At 39.7% G+C, this 19,628-nt stretch overlaps 1 protein-coding gene across 4 annotated transcripts in view; it reads right to left on the reverse strand.

Moving 5' to 3' along the window:
* Positions 1–19,385, reverse strand: part of RNF180 (ring finger protein 180) — a 72,672-nt gene extending 53,287 nt beyond the window's left edge. The window contains exons 1-4 of one of the 4 annotated variants that reach the window (XM_065663019.1): positions 19,257–19,385; positions 11,780–11,915; positions 9,422–9,517; positions 4,968–5,891 (exon numbers count right to left, since the gene is read on the reverse strand). In XM_065663019.1, coding sequence (XP_065519091.1) covers positions 4,968–5,891; positions 9,422–9,517; positions 11,780–11,881 — 1,122 coding nt within the window. In that variant the 5' untranslated portion in view covers positions 11,882–11,915; positions 19,257–19,385. Of the gene's footprint in view, positions 1–4,967; positions 5,892–9,421; positions 9,518–11,779; positions 11,956–17,802; positions 17,833–19,063; positions 19,102–19,256 lie in introns of those variants that run through there. The other 3 variants (XM_065663018.1, XM_065663020.1, XM_065663021.1) reach the window with 3 other exon arrangements.
* Positions 19,386–19,628: the final 243 nt, after the last annotated feature.

Genomic DNA, 19,628 nt, shown 5'->3' on the forward strand with positions numbered 1-19,628 from the left:
AAGGGAGCTGGGATACTTTTAGAACAAAAGAAAGGCAGACATCCACACAGTGGTTAATACCGTTCTAAATATGGTTATGTTCCATAGATTAAGTTTTCAATCCAGAAAGATTCATCTTGTAGTAATTCTGATGCATTATTTAAATCCTCCTAAACCAGCTTACTATTAGAAACCAGATTGGTCTGTTGTGCTGTGCTGCAGAGGGAAACAACATATTGCCACAGCAACTACAAAAATGGTGTTCTGCTTTTCAGTTTAGTAGTTCCTTATAGAAGAGATTGGAGCATCCAGAAAAAAAATCTCTTTCTGTTCAGTGTTTTTTCTAATGCACAAAACCAAAATTGAGTTTGCTAGTATACCAAAATCAGTATTCCTCTTTACTGTAATGTAATTAACATTCTCAGTTCAGTCTGGATTCTGGACCCACATCAAGGGGAGTACACTACTTAACAGGATAAGCTGTGGACATGCTGTTAGGTCTAGCAGGTCTGCTACCATGGGGCTTGGTTTCTACAGTATTTTCTTTATGACTGGTATTTTTTTTCTTTTGCAAAGTTCATGTACAGCATTTCCCACATTTGAGACTTTTTACTTACCTTCCTGAAGTTTTCTAAATATTAGTTATTGAAAGATAAAACACCATAAATTGTGGCTGAAATGAACAAAAAGGGTAAAAAATACAGAGAAAACACACAAACCAAAGAGTATAAGTTTGTTTCCTTATGAATGACTGGCATCCAGTTTTTATCTTTTTTTTCAAGAATCTTAGGTGTTATGTTTCATTCTAATCATATACACAATTATTTTTAGCAACAAACCTTCTGCTATATCAGACTGGAAAACAGTCAAAATGCTCCAAAATCACCTGTTCTTTCCAATTCAGGGAGCCTATTGATGTAACATTCCACATTGCATGGTTTCTTTCACTATTTAATGTTTTTATTCCTTCACCATGTCTGCAGTCAAGCTCTTTTTCATATTTTTTTCATATTTTAATGAATGTTCTTTCCTCTATTTCTTATGAATTAAATATTTTTCTAGGACTTATTTTCTTAACCTGTGGAGATTGCTTTGCATGAAAACTAATGTGACAAGAATAACAGTGGAGTAAGCATACAGTTGGAGCTCTGTTTTTCCAGTAAAGCACATTTCAGAGTTGCACTGTAACTCTAGCTCTCCTCTTCCTGTGACATACTAATTTAAATCTGCAAATGGAAGCGGAGATATTCTAAACTAGATCTATTTGAATCTTCTAATCTTACTTTTTTAAAAAGTCCATGGAATTGTTTTTTCTTACTCCAATTTTTTGTTAAACATTTCTTCAATTTCTGTAGAGCTTTTAACAAACCTTTAACTAAACTTTTTTTGCCTTTATGGAAAAATGAGAATCACCTTTCTTCACCAGTGCCTCCTCTCAGTCTCCCTTAGCTAGGATCACATTTTAGTTCTCAAGCTGCTGGCTATTTGCAATTTGCTTCTGACACAGTATTAGTGCACTTAGCAAAAAGTTTAAATTACAATCAAAACTCACAATAGCTTTTAAAAGCTACTGAACTAAAGATAAATGAAATACATAATGCCATTAGAAGCTGAGAGAAGAATCAAATGATTTATTTCTTTGAGTAAGTGTTCATAACATCAAATATTTGACCCTACACACTTTTACTAAACATACAAAATTGGTTAGTAAAAGTAGTGAAAGCTCTCCTCGATTTGTACATAGAAGAAAATGAGGTGTACAAAAGATGAAAATAAGATCACTTAAAATATTTCAACAAAAGATAAAGATTTGATTAACCTTTTGGATTAAACTGTTGGATTTCTTTTAAAAAGACTATGGTGAGGAAACCTTACTTAATGAAGATGCATACATTTCTTTCGGACTGATGGCATTTTCGAAAGTGTGAGATCACTACTCAACTAGAATGTTTCTTTTCTTCATGTTCACTATGTCCATTTTCTTGTTCATGCTCCAGTCTCCAGTGCCTAGAAACAACACATCAATCTAATGCTCAAATGAAAGGTGAAACGATTTTAGTTAGAAAATGGACTGCAAATTACTAATAACGTGAAGTGACAAATTTCTAGCATCTTCACAAAAAGATGATATGTGCTTCAAAGCAAATTAAAAAAGAAATAACCTTCATACATTCCATCCCCATAATTCTAAATTTAATTAAATGTCAAGGATGTTTTTAGCTAAGTCATCTACAAAAGAAACCCTTCCCTTCTGATGTGTAATTGTTTTAATTCAGGTGTTGATAAAAAACACTAGGGAAGCACATGATATCAGAAAAAGCACTGTACAAATAAAATCTTGGCAATAGCTGGCTTGAAAAAAAAAAAAAATGTTGTTACAGCTTTCCAGCCATAAGGATGTTACATCAAAACACAGAAAACTTTTGTCTTATTTACCATATTGGTATAAGTTAGTACTTTAGATATGCAAAAGATGTTCATATGCCAAGAGACTGCCAACTTCTTCAGCTGTGACAGTGGATGCTACCTTTCCTTACATTTAATTCTGAAATGCGCTTACCATATAACATCTCTTTAGTACTTTGCATAGTACACATAATAATTTATTTCAGTAATTTGCTACTTCCGTTTTGCTATTTCCTACTAAAATAACACATTATTCATCAACTTAAGAAACAGTAAGGTCTTATGAAAGCTATACTGCTTGTGTGACTTCTCTTTTTATGCATAGAGTGACTTCTACTATTCAGCAACTGCCTCTAATTAAAATACCTGAAGAAATTTAAAGAAAATAAATTCTTTTCAGACAGCATTATTTTCTCCAAATACAGACATGAGGAAAAATAAGTGCTTAGAAACTGGATACTGTAAAATTTAAAGGGGGGTCATGGATGAGAAACATTCCTAGATTGACCACTACAAAGCATGAAGAAACAGTTCTCAAAAAAAAAAAAAAAAAAAAGATGGAGCGCTTTAATTCTCCCAGTTGTTAGGATTTTTTTTTTCTCAAAAAAAAAAAAAAAGGAAATAAAAAATTGAAGAACCAAGCCCTGCACTCTACTTACATCTCCACGCAAACAGCCTTCCATCTACCTTAGTTTATATGTATTCAAGAGAGTTTAGTACCATGAGAACCAACTAGGAATATAAAACTTACTCAAAATCTTGACCCTGAGTCAGTAACAATTTGTAGAAATAAAGGACTACAGACCTGGGGCACAAAATCCTACAAAATTTATAAAAATACATTCTTTTCTTATATAAAGTCTCACCTCAAACTCTCTCCTTGTGCATTTGATGTGGTCCTTGTCATAATACATAGTAAACCTCATAAATACGAAAGTATTCTTGTATTGTTGTTCATACAAATGTTGAACTTTGATTTTTATCTGCCACAAGTCATCTTACTTAAAACTGCAACTTAGTCTGCTCTTCACTCTATCTATGTAATAAGAATCCACACTGGAATTCTGGCATGCACCTAACTGCACACCACTGCAACCTGCCTCCATAAACAGGTCATTGTCTTAGCTGTGGGACAGCAAGCCTCATAAATAGTTACAGCCCAGGTTCTCCGTGGGCTTCCTGAAAAATTATAACACAGATTATATAAGAAAGAAGCATACAGAATTTCTATAATTATAGGCTGTTCATAAATATTTTCCTGGAATAGTAATCAATATAACCTTGGAACAGAAGCAAGAGAGATCTGTCACAAAATTATTATAAGCTCCAGATATTATCAAACAATACAAACATAAAACAAGACATATACAGAAAGGAATTTATAAAATAAATGCTTCATCTTCTTGGCCATGGCAGCAATAGCAAGAATCATTATTAGTACTTGCAATTCTTAGGTATAAGTAGTTATTAACACACCCTAGCAATATACCAGAAACCTAAAAAAACCCCATAAACAGAAACGGTTGTGCGCACACACACGTAAAATGCAAGCATCCAGCTCAGGCATTAAGAGCTTTCCCTTGTGGAAGAGAAAGCGGAAGCTTGGGTCCCTCTGCTGTTAGCAGGCTAGCCCAGTCCCGCTCTTCACCACAGACCCTGCATCAGGGTAGGCCTCTGGAGGCAACTGCAGATCAGAGGCTTATTGCTCCTACTTAAAATGCAAGGTTTATACACTTCAGCTCAGCAATAAGAGTGCATTCTGCCACAATACAACATTTACGGGCACTTTTTCGCTTACTGCAAGACAGAAAAAACGTCTGACAGATAAAAGTTACCACATTACAAAATGAACAGAGTCATAGCATATGCATTTACAAAGAAATTGCAAAGTCTGAACAAGCCTGTTCTCTTGGACTGCCTCCCAAAAAGCTTCATTTAAACATAAAAATGAGATGTACTGTGCCTTTAACAGAGAGAGCTTAGAAGAGATTCACCTCACATTAGGGTTCTGCTACACTGAAGTACTTCTCAAAAGAGCCCTTAAATTAAATACTTCGCATTGTCATTTTTCAAAACTCTTTCACTCCACCCACTGAGAGGTTTATACTTTATTTTCTTAGTACTATCTGATTGCTTAAGCCTATGTGGGAAGTATGCTGGAAATCATGGTTACACAGTAGCACAGATCAGCTTCCTATTTTAAGTACTGCTGTAACAAAACACACATTTTTACAGGAGGGTTGTGAGAACACTGAAGAAAAAGGACTGCAAGTCTATTAAACACTGAATAAACTTTAACCTATTATTTTCCACTTCAAATTTATTATTACATCACAAACCAATACGAAGACCAATAGAAACTAGTTATATCTACCCACCAAGCTTTGATTTTAACAGAAAAAGCTATGCTGGTTTGAATTAGAAAAACTACATCTAGGAAGACGGAATAAATCCTTGTCTGTAGGACACAACTCTAGGCAGCACCATGCTAAGCTGTATTAAGGGACAGCATAAAAAAAAAGTATTACAAATGCAAGGCTAAATTTGCAAAAAAAGTCTCATAATTACTTTTAAACACCTACTTGCTTCTGTAGCCACCGTTCTCTCCTTCTTTGTTTTCTTCTCAAGCTTTTCAACTTGTTTCTTTCTCTCTTACTCAGCCTTCGGTTGAAAGAAATACTTGTAGGCTGCACGAAATCAACAGATGTGATGTACTGTTCCTCTTCCACAGCACTTGTAGGTGAAGAAAGATTCATCACAAAAGGTGACCCATCAGCAATGGCATTTCCAGAAGATTGTCCAGGAGCTTCAAAATCACACTCACTTTCTGTTTCTTTATGTAGTAATGTGGTAAAGGAAGTAACTTGAAACCTTTTTTGTAATTTGTCAGCACTGGAACTAGACAGGTCCTTCAAAGGACGAACATCTTTCCTATTGGACTCTAACTGCAAGCCACTTCGTGTGTAAACAGGTGGATTTTTGTTTTGGCTATGGTGAATTATTTCATATAATGCAGGTGACAAAACAAGTCTCTCTCTGATACTTAAATCCAAACTATGTGATCTTCTGTGAAAAGGTTTTACGGTGCATGCATCATTTGTAGGATAGGAAGCAGAATTAATTCTCTCTTGATTTAAAGGAAATGTTTTACTTCTCTCAAAACTGGGAGCTCTTACTTCTAGACAAAGTGCTTCTGTTAATCTGCCAGTACTATTATTATTCCTGGCCATGCATGAAAGCCCTTGATTTTTGATTTCCAAAGTTGCAGTTACCACTTCATGGCAGGCATCCTTGCTAAAGCCGGAGTGAATTTTGAGGAGAGGTAAGTGTTTCCCTGGTGATTTTGCCGATTTAGTAGAGAAAGCTGGCTGATAGTCAGTCCGACTTTTGCAGAAGTGTATATTTACTAACTGTCCACAGGAACATTTTTTGTTGCAAACAAAGTTAAAGCCCCCTAAACGCGCTTCACAGAACGGGCAGTGCAGCTTTCCAATTGTCCATTGTGCCTATTGATAAGAAAAAAAAATACATCAGAAACGTTCATGGCAAACAAATAATTAAGAAATCATTACTAGAGTTAATTTGCTCCATTAATAAAGGGTTTACTCTTTGGTTTTCAAACATAACAAACGAGACTTCACAGCAGAAAGCAAACCCCCCGTAAATAATGCTTTGGTCGAAACTCTGCTTGCTGCAGTGATAACTTACTCTAAGAACTCTAGAACACACATTTCAAAAAGTAGGGGCTTTGAAATATGTTTTAAAATTGTCCATAGATAGAATAATGCTGCAATACTAATGAAAACATTAGCTCATTTAAAGCAGTAAAATCAATTTACCATGTTAATCTGGAATTGGCAAGCACAGTTTCTCAGCTGAGTCTTCTGAATGTTGATACATTTCTTGCATACTAAGTATAGTGGAAGGAGTTTTCTTACAAAAAGAATACAGCTTTTTGCTTTGTTTACAAAAGCTTGAAATGGCATTTGCATTTTGGTGTATGTATTATTACAACATAATCTGTGTGTACAAATACTATGCCAAATCCTTAATACAATGCCTATAAGGAGACAGTTATTTTCATTATCTGTTATTCTGTGAATTTCATTTAAATCTTAAAGGCACTTTTCAAAAGAAAATACGTATCAAAGATCTACAAACTCCTACATATTAGCACACTTATTACTATTTTCAGTAAATATATTCATCTCTCAGCAGAAACATTTTTGAGGATTAAAGTTATGCAAGTGTTCATAGGATCAAAGCCTATATGAGAAACAACATTATCAACTCCGGTCACATATTATTCGATAGTGTGCCTAAAGTGAGGCTGAGCCATGAATACAGAAGCTGCACATTTCTAGGTAAAGCATTGCTTTCAGTTGCAGATGTCTTTCAAGGTAGTTTGAGAAGATGATTCTATGGCTGATGGTTGTCTGACTGAAAGCTTCAGAAAGTTTCAGTAGGATCAATTTTGCAGTTTCAGAAAAAAAACCCCAACAAACTTGTGCAGAAAAAAGATTATTTTTCATATACAACGCTAGAAAAGTTTTGAAAACAGTTCTTTGAGAAACATACTCCTCCCTTGTGAGTTAATATTGCAAAACATCACAAAGCTTCAAAGATGTGCCTTTCACTGCACTTACAAGATTCTGTTTAAATCTGGATATGTTTTTAACCTAGAGAAAAAAATATCTCGGTTGACATATGTCCAAAGGCTTTCAAATCCCTGAAAATTCCTTGAACATGCACAGTCACTCTCAGTTTAGAAGGCTGACCAATCTACGCATATGCCATTTTCAAAGAAGAATTAAGATGGTTCAGAGTTACTGTAAGTCTCCTACACTCCACATCCAGGTGTCATGGGATAGGCACTAAAATTCAGAGAAAGCCCTCTCTAGTGCTGCTAACGTGTCTTTCTGGCACTACGGAACAGAAACCTGGATCTCCAAACGGAGAGGAAGAGTGATTCATGAAGGTTTGGGAAGAAAGCTAGAAGCCTGGCAAAACTGGGAATTCAATAGATGGTAGGAAGAAAAAGGACATCTCTATGTCGTATGTGCAGAGAAACTGGGAGATGAGGTGCCGTACAAGGGAGTCCAGGACTGATTTAGCATGAGTTTGGCAATGGACTGATGAAGCGTTGACTCAGTAAAAGAAGTAACAGCCTACTACTGGAGGAGGTGGTATGGGGAAAATCAGCAAGATACGAAAAGGAGCTGAGGGTACACAGATTTACTGATGGACTGCATAAAGAGTCAAAACTGAGATGGGTTAGCCAAAGAAGCTCATACAAGTGAAGAGTGATGGAAAAAAGAAAATGTAGGCAAATAAAGGTCACTAGCATCACTACCCAAATATTTGTGATTATTGAAGGTTATCTATACTAATGTGTGCATGAAACCGAATGAGGCTGGTTAAGAACAGGGACAGATGGCAAAAAAGAACTGGCTGGGAAACAGTGGGTTTTTACAGCCTGCAAATAGACTTTGTGCTTATGTAAAATGATTTAGCCTTTGATTCAGGAGTCATGAGAGAGAAAATAACACATGATCACAAAATTATTCAGAGCCCAGGAGATCTGGGGATAAGTCAGAACTGTTTAAAAACCCCACACATTTGTTCATAAACCCACAGGATTCTTCCAGAGAAGTCAGAAGTGAATGACGCAAGAATTCCCAGGATATTAAAGCACAAAATGAACACTAAGATTGAAGATATTCACACAGAATTGCATTCTCTGCCTCTGCCACCAGTGGAGCACTGCTCCTCTGCAATCTTGAGCAATTAAGCCTTTCGTGACCAGTCTACATGTTCTGTATTTCCCAGGTCTCCAACCTGACCCTCTAGGCTTTCAAAAGCAGAAGGCTGGCCATTTACAGCTAAAGGGGAAAAGAATAGCATTACTATAAATATTGAATCCAGTATTAGTGAAATAATGTAATATGCAAAGTACTGTAAAAACCTCCATTCCTATGATCAGGCATTCAAGATCAGGTGGTTCTGTAAAGTGAGGAAATTACTTCATCACTCCTAATTTTCACACACACCACCAAGATTAATGTTTGTGAAACAGATACACTATTGTCATGCACTATTGAAGAGATGAGTAATTTTAAAATTAATTAATGTTTAACAAAATAAAACAGAGAGCAATACAATGAGGAAAGATGAAACAAATCTTCCTGATTTTGGAATGTTTAGGTTTACAATCATGTTTTTTTCTTTCACATTTTCAGGGTACATTTGCTCAGATTGAAGTTACTTGGAATATAATAAAACTTAGACACTGAAGTTTAAGCAGAATGTTCAAAGATTCATCTGAGAAAAACTGTAGTGCAAAGGACAAGCACTGTTTCTGCTTATTATATGTATTCAACAACATTAACTTGTAGACTTAAACCAAAGAAAATACTTAATCCAAGCAACAGTATAACAGGAAAGTTGTGGGATGGTTTGTCATTTCAAATGGGGAGTTAAAACTCAAAAGCAGTGACACTGGCTTGTCATCAGACCTTTTAATTTGCTTCCTATTGATGTGACAAAATAATACACTAAATATAAAAGACTTCACATCATATTCCAGCAATTGCAATCTTAACAAACCGCCAGTGCAGTTTTATGGAGAAACATGCTTCTTACTATCACTGTCAACATATGTGCCAGTACTGCAAGATATGATGACCAAGACAAACCAAAACCCAAAGCCTAGATAATAACATAATTTTAAGCACTGGAACTGTTGCAGAAGTGCCTGCAACAGTTGTTTGGACAAACTGAAATACATCCATTTATAAATGGGCAGGAACAGAATTTATCACATATAGGCTTTGTGCCTACATAAAAAAAAAACCCCAACATGTAAGATCAAAGAAAAAGCCTCTGTAAATGGTAATGACAGAAGTTACCAAGAGCTCCCTCAGTTAGAGGGTCTCTGTAAAACATGTGGACCTTGGAAGAAAAGTGCTCTTGAAATTTGTTTCTCTTACTTATTTCACATTTGGGATTATAAAGAGACAAGTAAAAGATTATCTACCTTTTCAATAACACATTTCACCCACTCTGGAATAGCTTCTAAGTTCACATGCCATACGTTGCAAGTCTCCTGAGCAGCAGATGAAGGTTGAGATGTCTATTAAAAAAGAAAGAATTATTGTACTGATATTCAACATTTATTTAAGCTTGCTTTTTTTTTTTTTTTTTGTCTAAATATACCCAGGAGTCAGTTTCCTAAATTCAGTAAATATTAACAAATGACAGAACTCAAAGATGTTAGTGCATTCCTTAAGCTAAAAATCAGGTAAACGCTGTCAATGTTTCTCTATTTCTGAATCTAAGGGTACTGGACAGACTTCACTGTGGAGATGGAGGCGTTTGGAGGTGGTTTTGTTTTATTTGCAAGAAAGTATGCAACTTATGATCTCCCAAGTATATTCAGAAATTTATTTCAGAAGCACTATCAGCTGGCACAATTTTCAGGTAAAGAAAGGAGAATTTAAGTTCTAGTTTATATGAAGACTGTTTTCAGTACCACACAACTATGCCAAAAATATTTTAAATTATTTTTCTAATGCTTGTTAGAGTAACTAGCAGAGAAATCAGGGACTCTTGGTACCTTTTGATTTTTAACTGCGATGATCTGACTAACTGAAAATAAAATCTTAAGAACTGTAGCATTTCATTAATTGATCCTAAAATAAAAACAAATTACCTAACTGCTTTTTAGCACAGAAGTGATACAACTGTAATTAAATCTTTTAATATCATTTAGAATGTCAGTAAAGTTATGAAGATGGCTAAAAAGATAAGAAAACTATGGTGAGAAGGTCTTAAAATCTGTTGTTAAAATTTATGAATATGGAAAATCACTGACTCCTATATTATGAAACTCATAGGAATAAAAGTTCATTATGCTAAAAATTGAAAGTGGGGCTATACACAGAAGACAGAAGCTTTTAGAAATTCTCCAAGTAATGACAGCAGACAGATAGACCTGTTTGCCATGTCTATGCTACCATCTTCCTTCTGTCTTTGGTCAGTACCTGTACTTCATCTTGGATGTAATTCTGATTTGAAGTGCTTATACTGCATTCGTAACTTCAACAATTGGTTTTAAGGTCTGTTTTAAGATTTTTCTCTTTTACTCATATTTCAGCTATGTCTTTGACTAAAGGTCTAAAATTCATCACGGAAACGTAACATTCTTAAAACATTTCTCATCATAGTACAATTTGCCTCCCAGTGTCCTGGGAAGTAGAACTAAATTACATTTTTTTATCTGCTATCTACATAATTAGGGAAAGACATGCTTCAGTCTTGTGCACAGTGATGGCGGATCTCCACTGATAACTAAGAGCTCCACCATGGGGCACAGAAATCTTCTTTTCACTACGTCTTTTCCGCAAAAGAAGTTGACATTTCCCTCCCATACTCCCCAAAGCTGCTTCAAACGATGCACAAAATAAAGACTCCCAAGTATGAAAGTTATTACAGAACCTCAAGCTCTGTAAGAAGAGTGATTAAAATAATAATAACAATACTAATTATATCTGGATCTAAAAAATAACAACTTTGCTTCTACCTCTATTGTTTATACCATCCTCCAGTGCCAAAAAGAATGGTGTTACATTTCTAGTGTGTTAAGAAAAACATTAATAAAACTTCCCTTCTATTTGCTTTTTTGCTTTGATTCAAGATCATGCGATGAAAGCACAGTCTTTTGGCATATTTGGAAAGACCCTAACTCTTTATGATTACTAACTGCCATTATAAAGCAGAGGAAATACTCTGTCATTGTTTTATTCCCTGTGATTACTTTTCTCTTCATTTTAATAAATTAACAGAATAATGTAAATTACTAAGTGGTGTTTTAGGTTTGCACAACATTCTCCCCCCTTGGGGCAGGCTAATCTGAGGTATTTTTGCGCAGACTATCCCCTACTTTTTCAAAATGAAGAGCAAAAGTTTCTGATGTAGGAAACTCTCAATGCACACTCAACTACCACAGTAGAAATCAGTGTCTGTATTTAAAACACCCCTTAGAAAAAGAGACTTCTCTATTAATAGCTATTAAAACAAAAAATTACTTCATTAAAACTGTCAAAACAAGAACCCATTCTCATATGAAAAATGGTAACACTATATACTCCACACAATGTAGTAGTCAAATGAGTCATGAATACCAGCCTTCCTATTGCAGAACAAAAAGGTGATTACTGCTTGCTTGGCTTCTGTAGCACTGCTGCTTACATACACACTATGGAATTTTCCATATTTTAGTACTTATCTTCACAGTACATTAATTAATAACTGAGGGCAAGTCTAATTCTTCCCCTTTATTTAAAATCAATGACATTGGAAAATGTTACAAACTCCCTCCATATGCTATACTCACATTAGATGGTTCTTTTTCATGAGATTTTTCAAGGCAAACAGAATTTGCTACACATTTTCTACATCTCCAGCAACGTAGAACATCAGCCTCTTGGTTACTCATTTCAACTTGTGATTCTTCAGTTCTGTATAGTTACCTGCAATGACACACATACAAAACATTCAATTCTGTCACCTGTTGAAACCACACATGGTTTCTTTTTGTGAGCTAGAAGTCTATCAATAGCCTCTTCTGTATAAAGGAGGCATTATTTACAAACATTCTCTGATCTTGTATAGCATGTCACCTAGACATCTTAAATAGCAAAAATGAAAAGAGGCTGCATACATTACTAAGCGGTAACAACAACACGACCAAATTTAAAAACACACACCCCAAACAAAAAATGAAACCCACAAACTTCCTCACTGTTTAGATAAGACAATTCCAGTTTTCCCAGAATATGCCCATAAAGTAATTTCTATCATTTCTTTTAAGATTCCATTAGCGTATTTTAATTTAAGGTGGCCAAGCAAAATAGCACAGAAGAGACAATCACAGAAAAGGCAGAATTTACACTGGAAACCTGTCTTGTTTCTGACAAAAATGTGATGATTCAAATGCCTTAACTAAATCAGAATCTCTCTAAAGTTTTATTAATCTCTCTGTGTCAGCACTGCTACCTTCTGTATCAGACACATTTCAAAAGTGTAATGTATAAAAATCCTGGACCTCTCTATGAATGACCTCTTTTTTTTCCAAGTAAATTCAGGCTCTTAAAGATTTTTACAGGCTGTGTGTATCACTTTGCTGTGATAAATGAGGCATTAGACATCACAGGGTATTGAAAAATTATTACCAGTTATGAATTTGTTTTTATCACTCAAACATTTTAAAGCTGTTCTAATTAATTTATTGTTCAAAATTTCGTAATACGCTGCTAGAATGAATTTAATCTTATTATAGCTCAGCAAGAACTTCAAATCTAACACCAACCAGGAAGGACTGAAAGACTTTACATAAAGCTAGCTCAGATGTGCTTTTCAGGTACAGCCAAATCCCCAACGATTAAAATATATTCTTGAAATGTACTACAGTTAGTGCTATACATCTTTCATATTTTATATGCTGTATGTGTATTCAAATAGTATATATTTAAGCTTCTGTATATGTTCCGTTCCCCTTATGCTATTGCTATAGAAAAAGCTGTTTTGCTATCTGTTGAACAGCTGCTTCATTTGGGGCTAATACTGGAGTGGGGTATAAAACTGTTAGTGATAGACCTCTGAACCAAAAGATAAAGGACTGACAGATAAAAGCGCTTCCTATATTTAAAAGACAAGGTTCAAGTCATTCAAACAAAGGCTGTCTAAAGATCATTGGCATTTGAAGTGATGTAAACATCCCTCTCAACTGAATTACATTTAGCAAGTAAACACAGTTGTACAGCAAAATAAAAGCTCTTTTTTCTATACTTATACACTTGAAAATGACCTTCATATTTCTGCATGCATCTTTAATTTTAAAATACACTTTCCTGACAGAAACTTATATATAATAATAATAACCTGCACAGCATAGGTTGTATTTTGTGTAACAAAGAATGCTATTAGTGAACTCATTAAAAAAAAAAAAAAAACCAACAAAAAAGCCATCAAAATGCAAATACTTTTAAAGACTATACCACAGTAAGCTGAAGTGTTCCTCTGGCTTAGTAGAATTTAAAAAGGAAAATTCCTGTAGGTTTGCATGTATATGTCTTTTGCAGCTCTTACATAGAAAGAAAAGCTACAAATGCACTCTTAACACATGGCACAGGTTTCTACACATAACACAGAATAACAGAATCATAGAAAAGCTAGGGTTGGAAAGGACCTCAAGATCATCTAGTTCCAACGCCCCCTGCCATGGGCAGGGACACCTCACACTAAACCATGTCACCCAAGGCTCTATCCAACCTGGCCTTGAACACCACCAGGGATGGAGTATTCACAGCTTCTTAGGCAACCCATTCCAGTGCCTCACTACCCTAACAGGAAAGAACTTCTTCCTTATATCCAAGCTAAACTTACCCTGCTTAAGTTGCAGCTGTTACCCCTTGTCCTAGCACCATAATCCCTAATGAAAAGTCCCTCCCCAGCATCCTTATAGGCCCCCTTCAGATACTGGAAGGCTGCTATGGGGTCTCCACACAGCCTTCTCTTCTCCAGGCTGAACAGCCCCAACTTTCTCAGCCTGTCTTCATACAGGAGGTTCTCCAGTCCCCTGATCATCCTCAAGGCCCTTCTCTGGACTTATTCCAAGAGTTCCATGTCCTTTTTATGTTGAAGACACCAAAACCGCACACAATACTCCAAGTGAGGTCTCACGAGAGCAGAGTAGAGGGGCAGGATCACCTCCTTTGACCTGCTGATCACGCTCCTTTTGATGCAGCCCAGGCTTTCTTGGCTCACACTGCAGCCAGCTCATATTCACTTTCTCATCGACCAACACTCCAAGTCCTTCTCCAAAGGGCTGCCCTGAATCTCTCCTCTGCCCAACCTGTAGCTGTGCCTGGGATTGCTCCCACCCAGGTGTAGGATGCACTTGGCTTTGTTGAACTTCATGAAGTTGGCATCAGCCCCCCTCACAATCGCGTCAAGGTCCCTCTGGATGGCATTCCTTCCCTCCAGCATATCAACTGAACCACACAGATTGGTGTCATCGACAAACTTGCTGAGGGCGCACTCAATCCCACTGTCCATGTCACTGACAAAGATGTTGAACAAGACCTGTCCCAATGCCAATACCTGAGGGACACCACTTGTAACTGGTCTCCAGCTGGAATTGAACCATTGACCACAACTCTTTGCGTGCGGCCATCCAGCCAGTTCTTTATCCGCTGATTGGTCCATACATCAAATTGATGTCTCTCCAATTTAGAGACAAGGACGTCATGCAGGACAGTGTCAAACGCTTTGCACAAGTCCAGGTAGATGACATCAAATGTTCTACCCCTGTCCATGAGTTCTGTAGCCCCATCATAGAAGGCCAGCAAATTGGTCAGGCAGGATTTCCCCTTTGTGAAGCCATGCTGGCTGTCACCAAGCACCTTGTTGTTTTCCTGTGCCTTAGCATGCCATCCAGGAGAATCTGCTCCAGGATTTTGCAGGCACAGAGGTGAGACTGACTGGTCTGTAGTTCCCCGGGTCATCCATTTTCCCCTTCTTGAAAATGGGGGTTATATTTCCCTTTTTCCAGTCGTCGGGAACTTCACCTGACTGCCATAATTTTTTAAATACGATGGCCAGTGGCTTAGCAATTTCATTCGCCAGCTCCTTCAGGACCCGTGGATACATTTTATGAGGACCCATGGACTTTTGTACATTCAGATTTTGAAGATGGTCTCGAACCTGATCCTCTCCTACAGTGGGCCCAACGCCTTCCTTCTCGCAATCCCTGTCATCTTCCAAGACTTGGGTGGTGTGGTAGGAGCATTTGCCAGTGAAGACCAAGGCACAGATGTCATTAAGAACCTCAGCCTTGTCCAAATCCAGGGTAGCCAGTTCTCCTGACAGCTTCCGGAGAGGGCTCACATAGCCTGTAGTCTGTCTTTTATTTGCTATTGTCCTGGGTTTACCAGGAGCCATTTTGCTCCTTCTTCGTTAACCGGTGCAAGCTCTGTGTTTTGACTTCCAGCCTGGGCAGAGAGCTGATATCACCGATTGTTTTTAATTGTTGTTAAGTAATGTTTATTCTGGCCAAGGACTTCGTGAGTCTCATGCTCTGCCGGGGACAAGGAGAGGCTGGGAGGAAGCAGAGACAGGACACCTGACCCAAACTAGCCAAAGAGGTATTCCATACCACAGCACGTCATGCCCAGGGAGGTAACTGGGAGTTACCCAGAAGGGCACACTCTCTCTTTGGAGGGGTCAAACTTGTTCGGCGGTGGTATCGTATTCTCTTGTTATTTTCTCTTATCAATATTATCATTGGTGGTAGCAGCAGTGGTTTGTGTTATACCTTAGTTACTGGGCTGTTCTTATCTCAACCCGTGGGAGTTACATTCTCTCGATTCTCCTCCCCATCCCTCTGGGAGCGGGGAGGGTTGGGGAGGGGGGTGAGTGGACGAGCTGTGTGGATTGGTTTAAACCACAACAGCTATGTACCTATAGAATCCCTTCCTGTGATCTTTCACATCTCTAGCCAAATTTAATTCTAACTGGACCTTAGGTTTCCTAACTTCTGTAGCTTCATGGACAACATCCCTGTATATTTCCCAGGCTGCCTATCCTTGCTCCGCCTTTTATAAGCCTCTTTTTTCCCTCTAAGTTTCCTCAGCAGCAACATACTCATCCATGGAGGCCTCCTGGCCCTCCTGCTGCACTTCCTTCTAGTCGGGACATAACACTCCTGAGTTTGTATGACGTGAGCCTTGAATATCAACCAACAGTCTTGGGCCCCCCTGCCCTCTAGGGCTATATCCAATGGAGCCGTACTAAGCAGGTCCCTGAAGAGGCCAAATATCTGTTGGAGGGACAGTACAGCCTAGCACAAGCAATCCAGGAGGTTCCTCGGTTGTGTGGAAGACAACTTCCTTCTGCAAGTAAAACAGGAGCCTACAACGAGAGGTGCCACGCTTGACCTTGTGCTCACCAACAGGAAAGGGCTGGTTGGAAATGTGACGCTCCAGGGCAGCCTTGGATACAGCGATCATGAGATGGTTGAGTTTGAGATCCTCAGGACAGTGAGAAGAGTGTGCAGCAAGCTCACTGCCCTGGACTTCAAGAGAGCAGACTTTGGCCTCCTCAGGAACCTGCTTAGTAAGGTTCCATGGGATATAGCCCTAGAGGGCCGGGGGGCCCAAGACTGTTGGTTGATATTCAAGGATCACCTCCTACAAGCTCAGGAGTGTTGCATTCTGACTAGAAGGAAGTGCAGCAGGAGGGCCAGGAGGTCTCCATGGATGGATTATTTGCTGCTCAGGAAACTTAGAGGAAAAAAAGAGTCTTATAAATGGTGGAGATGAAGATGCTAAATAAATCCACTTCTTTCTCTCTTTCTTCACCAGTCACAGTTTCTTGATCTCCAGCTGTCACTGCTATTTAGTGAACTCTTCAAATAGGTCAGCTATTCTTTCATAGCAGTGTTTAAATCTGGATGCAGAACTCAAAGTTTTACCTGTCTAGGGAGCACACTAGACTGTTCATATAAATTTTCAAGGGTAAAAAAGAATTCAGAATGCCTCACTATGGTGAAAAGTAATAAAAAATTCACTGGATCCGTTTGAAAATGTTGTTTCTTATATTTATAAGGGCAGGAAACTGGAATATTAAATAACAACTCCCAACAGCAAAAAATTGTTAAGGAATTTTAGCATGAGATTCGTAAGATTTTCACATTCATACATGCTCGTCAACATGTTGAGGGAAGAGGAAACAGGAACTGCATTTTCCCCCTCCTCTCATTCTGTCTGGAAAACACACAAGCAACACCACAGAAAGCTAGTGGAACTATTCACAAAGAAAACAACAGAAAAATAGGTGAAGGATCAAGCAGCAGACAAGCAGCAGAGAAATGGTATGAAGCTGATCAGCTTCCTGTTTATTCATCACTCCTTGAACGGGACACTTTCTAGCATCTTCTCACTAGCAAGAAGTCCTCTTTGGTATTTATATTTAAGTTCCTTATACAATGTGAATTGTACAACGCGTTAAGCTTTGCCCATTTCTGCTTCAAAAAAAAAAACTGCAGGAAAACATGAAGTAAAGCCCCAAGAAAAAAATCTCAAAAGTTCAAAATTAAGAACTAAATACAAACCCCTAAATTTCTATCGACAACCTGGCCTAGAATTTTTCAGCTGGCTTGCCCTTAATCCCCAAATGCATAAATTGAAAAAGAAAAAAAAAAAAAAAAGAAAAAAAAAAGGTACAGTTGCACAGTGATTCTCAATGCCTTTTTGTTCAAAAGTCACCTGTGATCCTTTCAGAATACTGCAGGCATGGAGACAACAACAATAATTAGGTCATGAGAAATAAGGGCACAGACACTTGAGCATTAGTTACCAAGAGTCTTGAAAAAACATTAGGTGAGTGGCACCTTTGAAGGAGGATGACATGACAGAAGCTAGATGAGCTGTCCTAGCCAACAGGTGTCCATACCAGAAGTTCCTGCTCCCAGAAAGGCAGAGACTGACACTTTGCTAGGAAGAGAAATAATCATGAAAGGCATTCTGCTACAAACACATCCTTGCTGCTATTGTGTGATCTCCTAAGTGTTTATTCCTTAAGAGACACTTTTAAATGCATACTTCATCAGTGTTTCTCAATAAAGTAGGATTCAGATGGGAAGACAGAAAAGAAAGTTTAAAGAACTGTTTCCAGGCTGTCAGAGGAGCAAGGCAGCAAGATGCACATGAGCTGTGCCACCTGCTGCTGTGCCAGCCCCTGTGCAACTATGAACTGCCCTACCAGTTCAGCTATTGTTGTGTGAACAGCTCCCCTATCACGGCCCACTGGCTGATGAGAAAGAATGGCCAATGTATGATACACTTTCTCTTGTAGCAAGAGTAGCCTAAATAATTAAAAGGCAGTTAAGATAAAGGCAGTTAATAAATGCAACATATTAACCTGTTAAAAAATCCTACTGCATGCTGCTGAAGTCAACAGGTCTACCAGACATTGAAACAATTTCTTTGACGGGGAACAGACCTAAGAGGTCAACAGAAAACCAAGGATCAGCTCGTAATGTCCTTCTTCCATGAGATGCTGCAGACCAGCACTGTCCGTTTCACGCTCTTGCATGAACAAACATTAGCTGTAGCACGGAACGAAGAACGACAGAGGCAGGAATACTACGCCCGCGTCCCGGCGTAACGTGAGCTACCGATCGCAAGCCACCAGGCTGCACAGCCGCCGCAGCTGCCCCGGCCGGGCACCGACCAACTTCGGGCCGGGGCTCCTGCTGGTCGTGAGGAGGCCGTGGGGGGCGCGGCAGCCGCCCCAGGGTGGCACAGAGAGGGCTCGGCTGGGCTCCCCAGGCTCCCGGGGCGTTTCGGGTGCCGACCACCGGCGGCGACACCACGAAGTTAACTCTGAGAAGTCGGGGCCGCCGCCGCCGCACTCCGGCGCCCCCTCATGCACGCCTGGGACGGGCAGCCCCGCCGACCCCCAGCTCCGGGCAGGTGCCCGCACCTCCGCGCTCAGCCCGCGCACCCAGCGCCGGCGGCTCGGCGGCCCGCACAGCCCAGGGCCCGGCTCGGCCCAACGGGCTGCGGCGCCGCCTCCCTCCGCCCTCCCGCCCCGACCCTGACCGGGTTCAGCTCACCGGGCCGCGCTTTGCGAGGCTGAGAGGAGGCGACGCCGCTGGGGCGAGCGAGCGGGCGGGCGGGCGGGGAAGGGGTTGCGCAGCAGCAGCAGCTGCTCCGGCGAACGGGAAGAGACGGGAGACAAACGGCGGCGGAAAGCGCTGCGCTAGCGCGGCGCCTGCCCGGCCCGGCCCGGCCGGCCGTGGAGCTCACCCTGCGGAAGGCCAGTCCTTTCGGGCGGCGTCGGCCGCGTCTCGTCTCCGCGGGAGGACGGGCCCGTCGCCAGCCGCGGCGCCGGCCCCGCTGTCACCGAGAAGAGGGCAGCGGCCGCGCCAACCGGCGCCCTGCCGAGGCCTGAGGGTGGCACGTCCTCTCGTCTCCTGACTGGCAGAGATGGAGCCGGGGTGGGGTCAGCCAAAGTGGCAAGGGTGCAGCGGTGAATTACGGGGAGCTAAATGGAAACTTCTCAGTAAAAAGTGGAACAAAATATGTATGTCTTCACACCCGAGGAACAAACCCAGACCCAGAAGCCAAAAGAGCGGGGCTAGGGACATCAGAGGGACTGGCAAGTGGCAGCAAGGAACC

The sequence above is a fragment of the Lathamus discolor genome, chromosome Z (assembly GCF_037157495.1).
Source record: "Lathamus discolor isolate bLatDis1 chromosome Z, bLatDis1.hap1, whole genome shotgun sequence".
Classification (NCBI taxonomy): domain Eukaryota; kingdom Metazoa; phylum Chordata; class Aves; order Psittaciformes; family Psittacidae; genus Lathamus; species Lathamus discolor.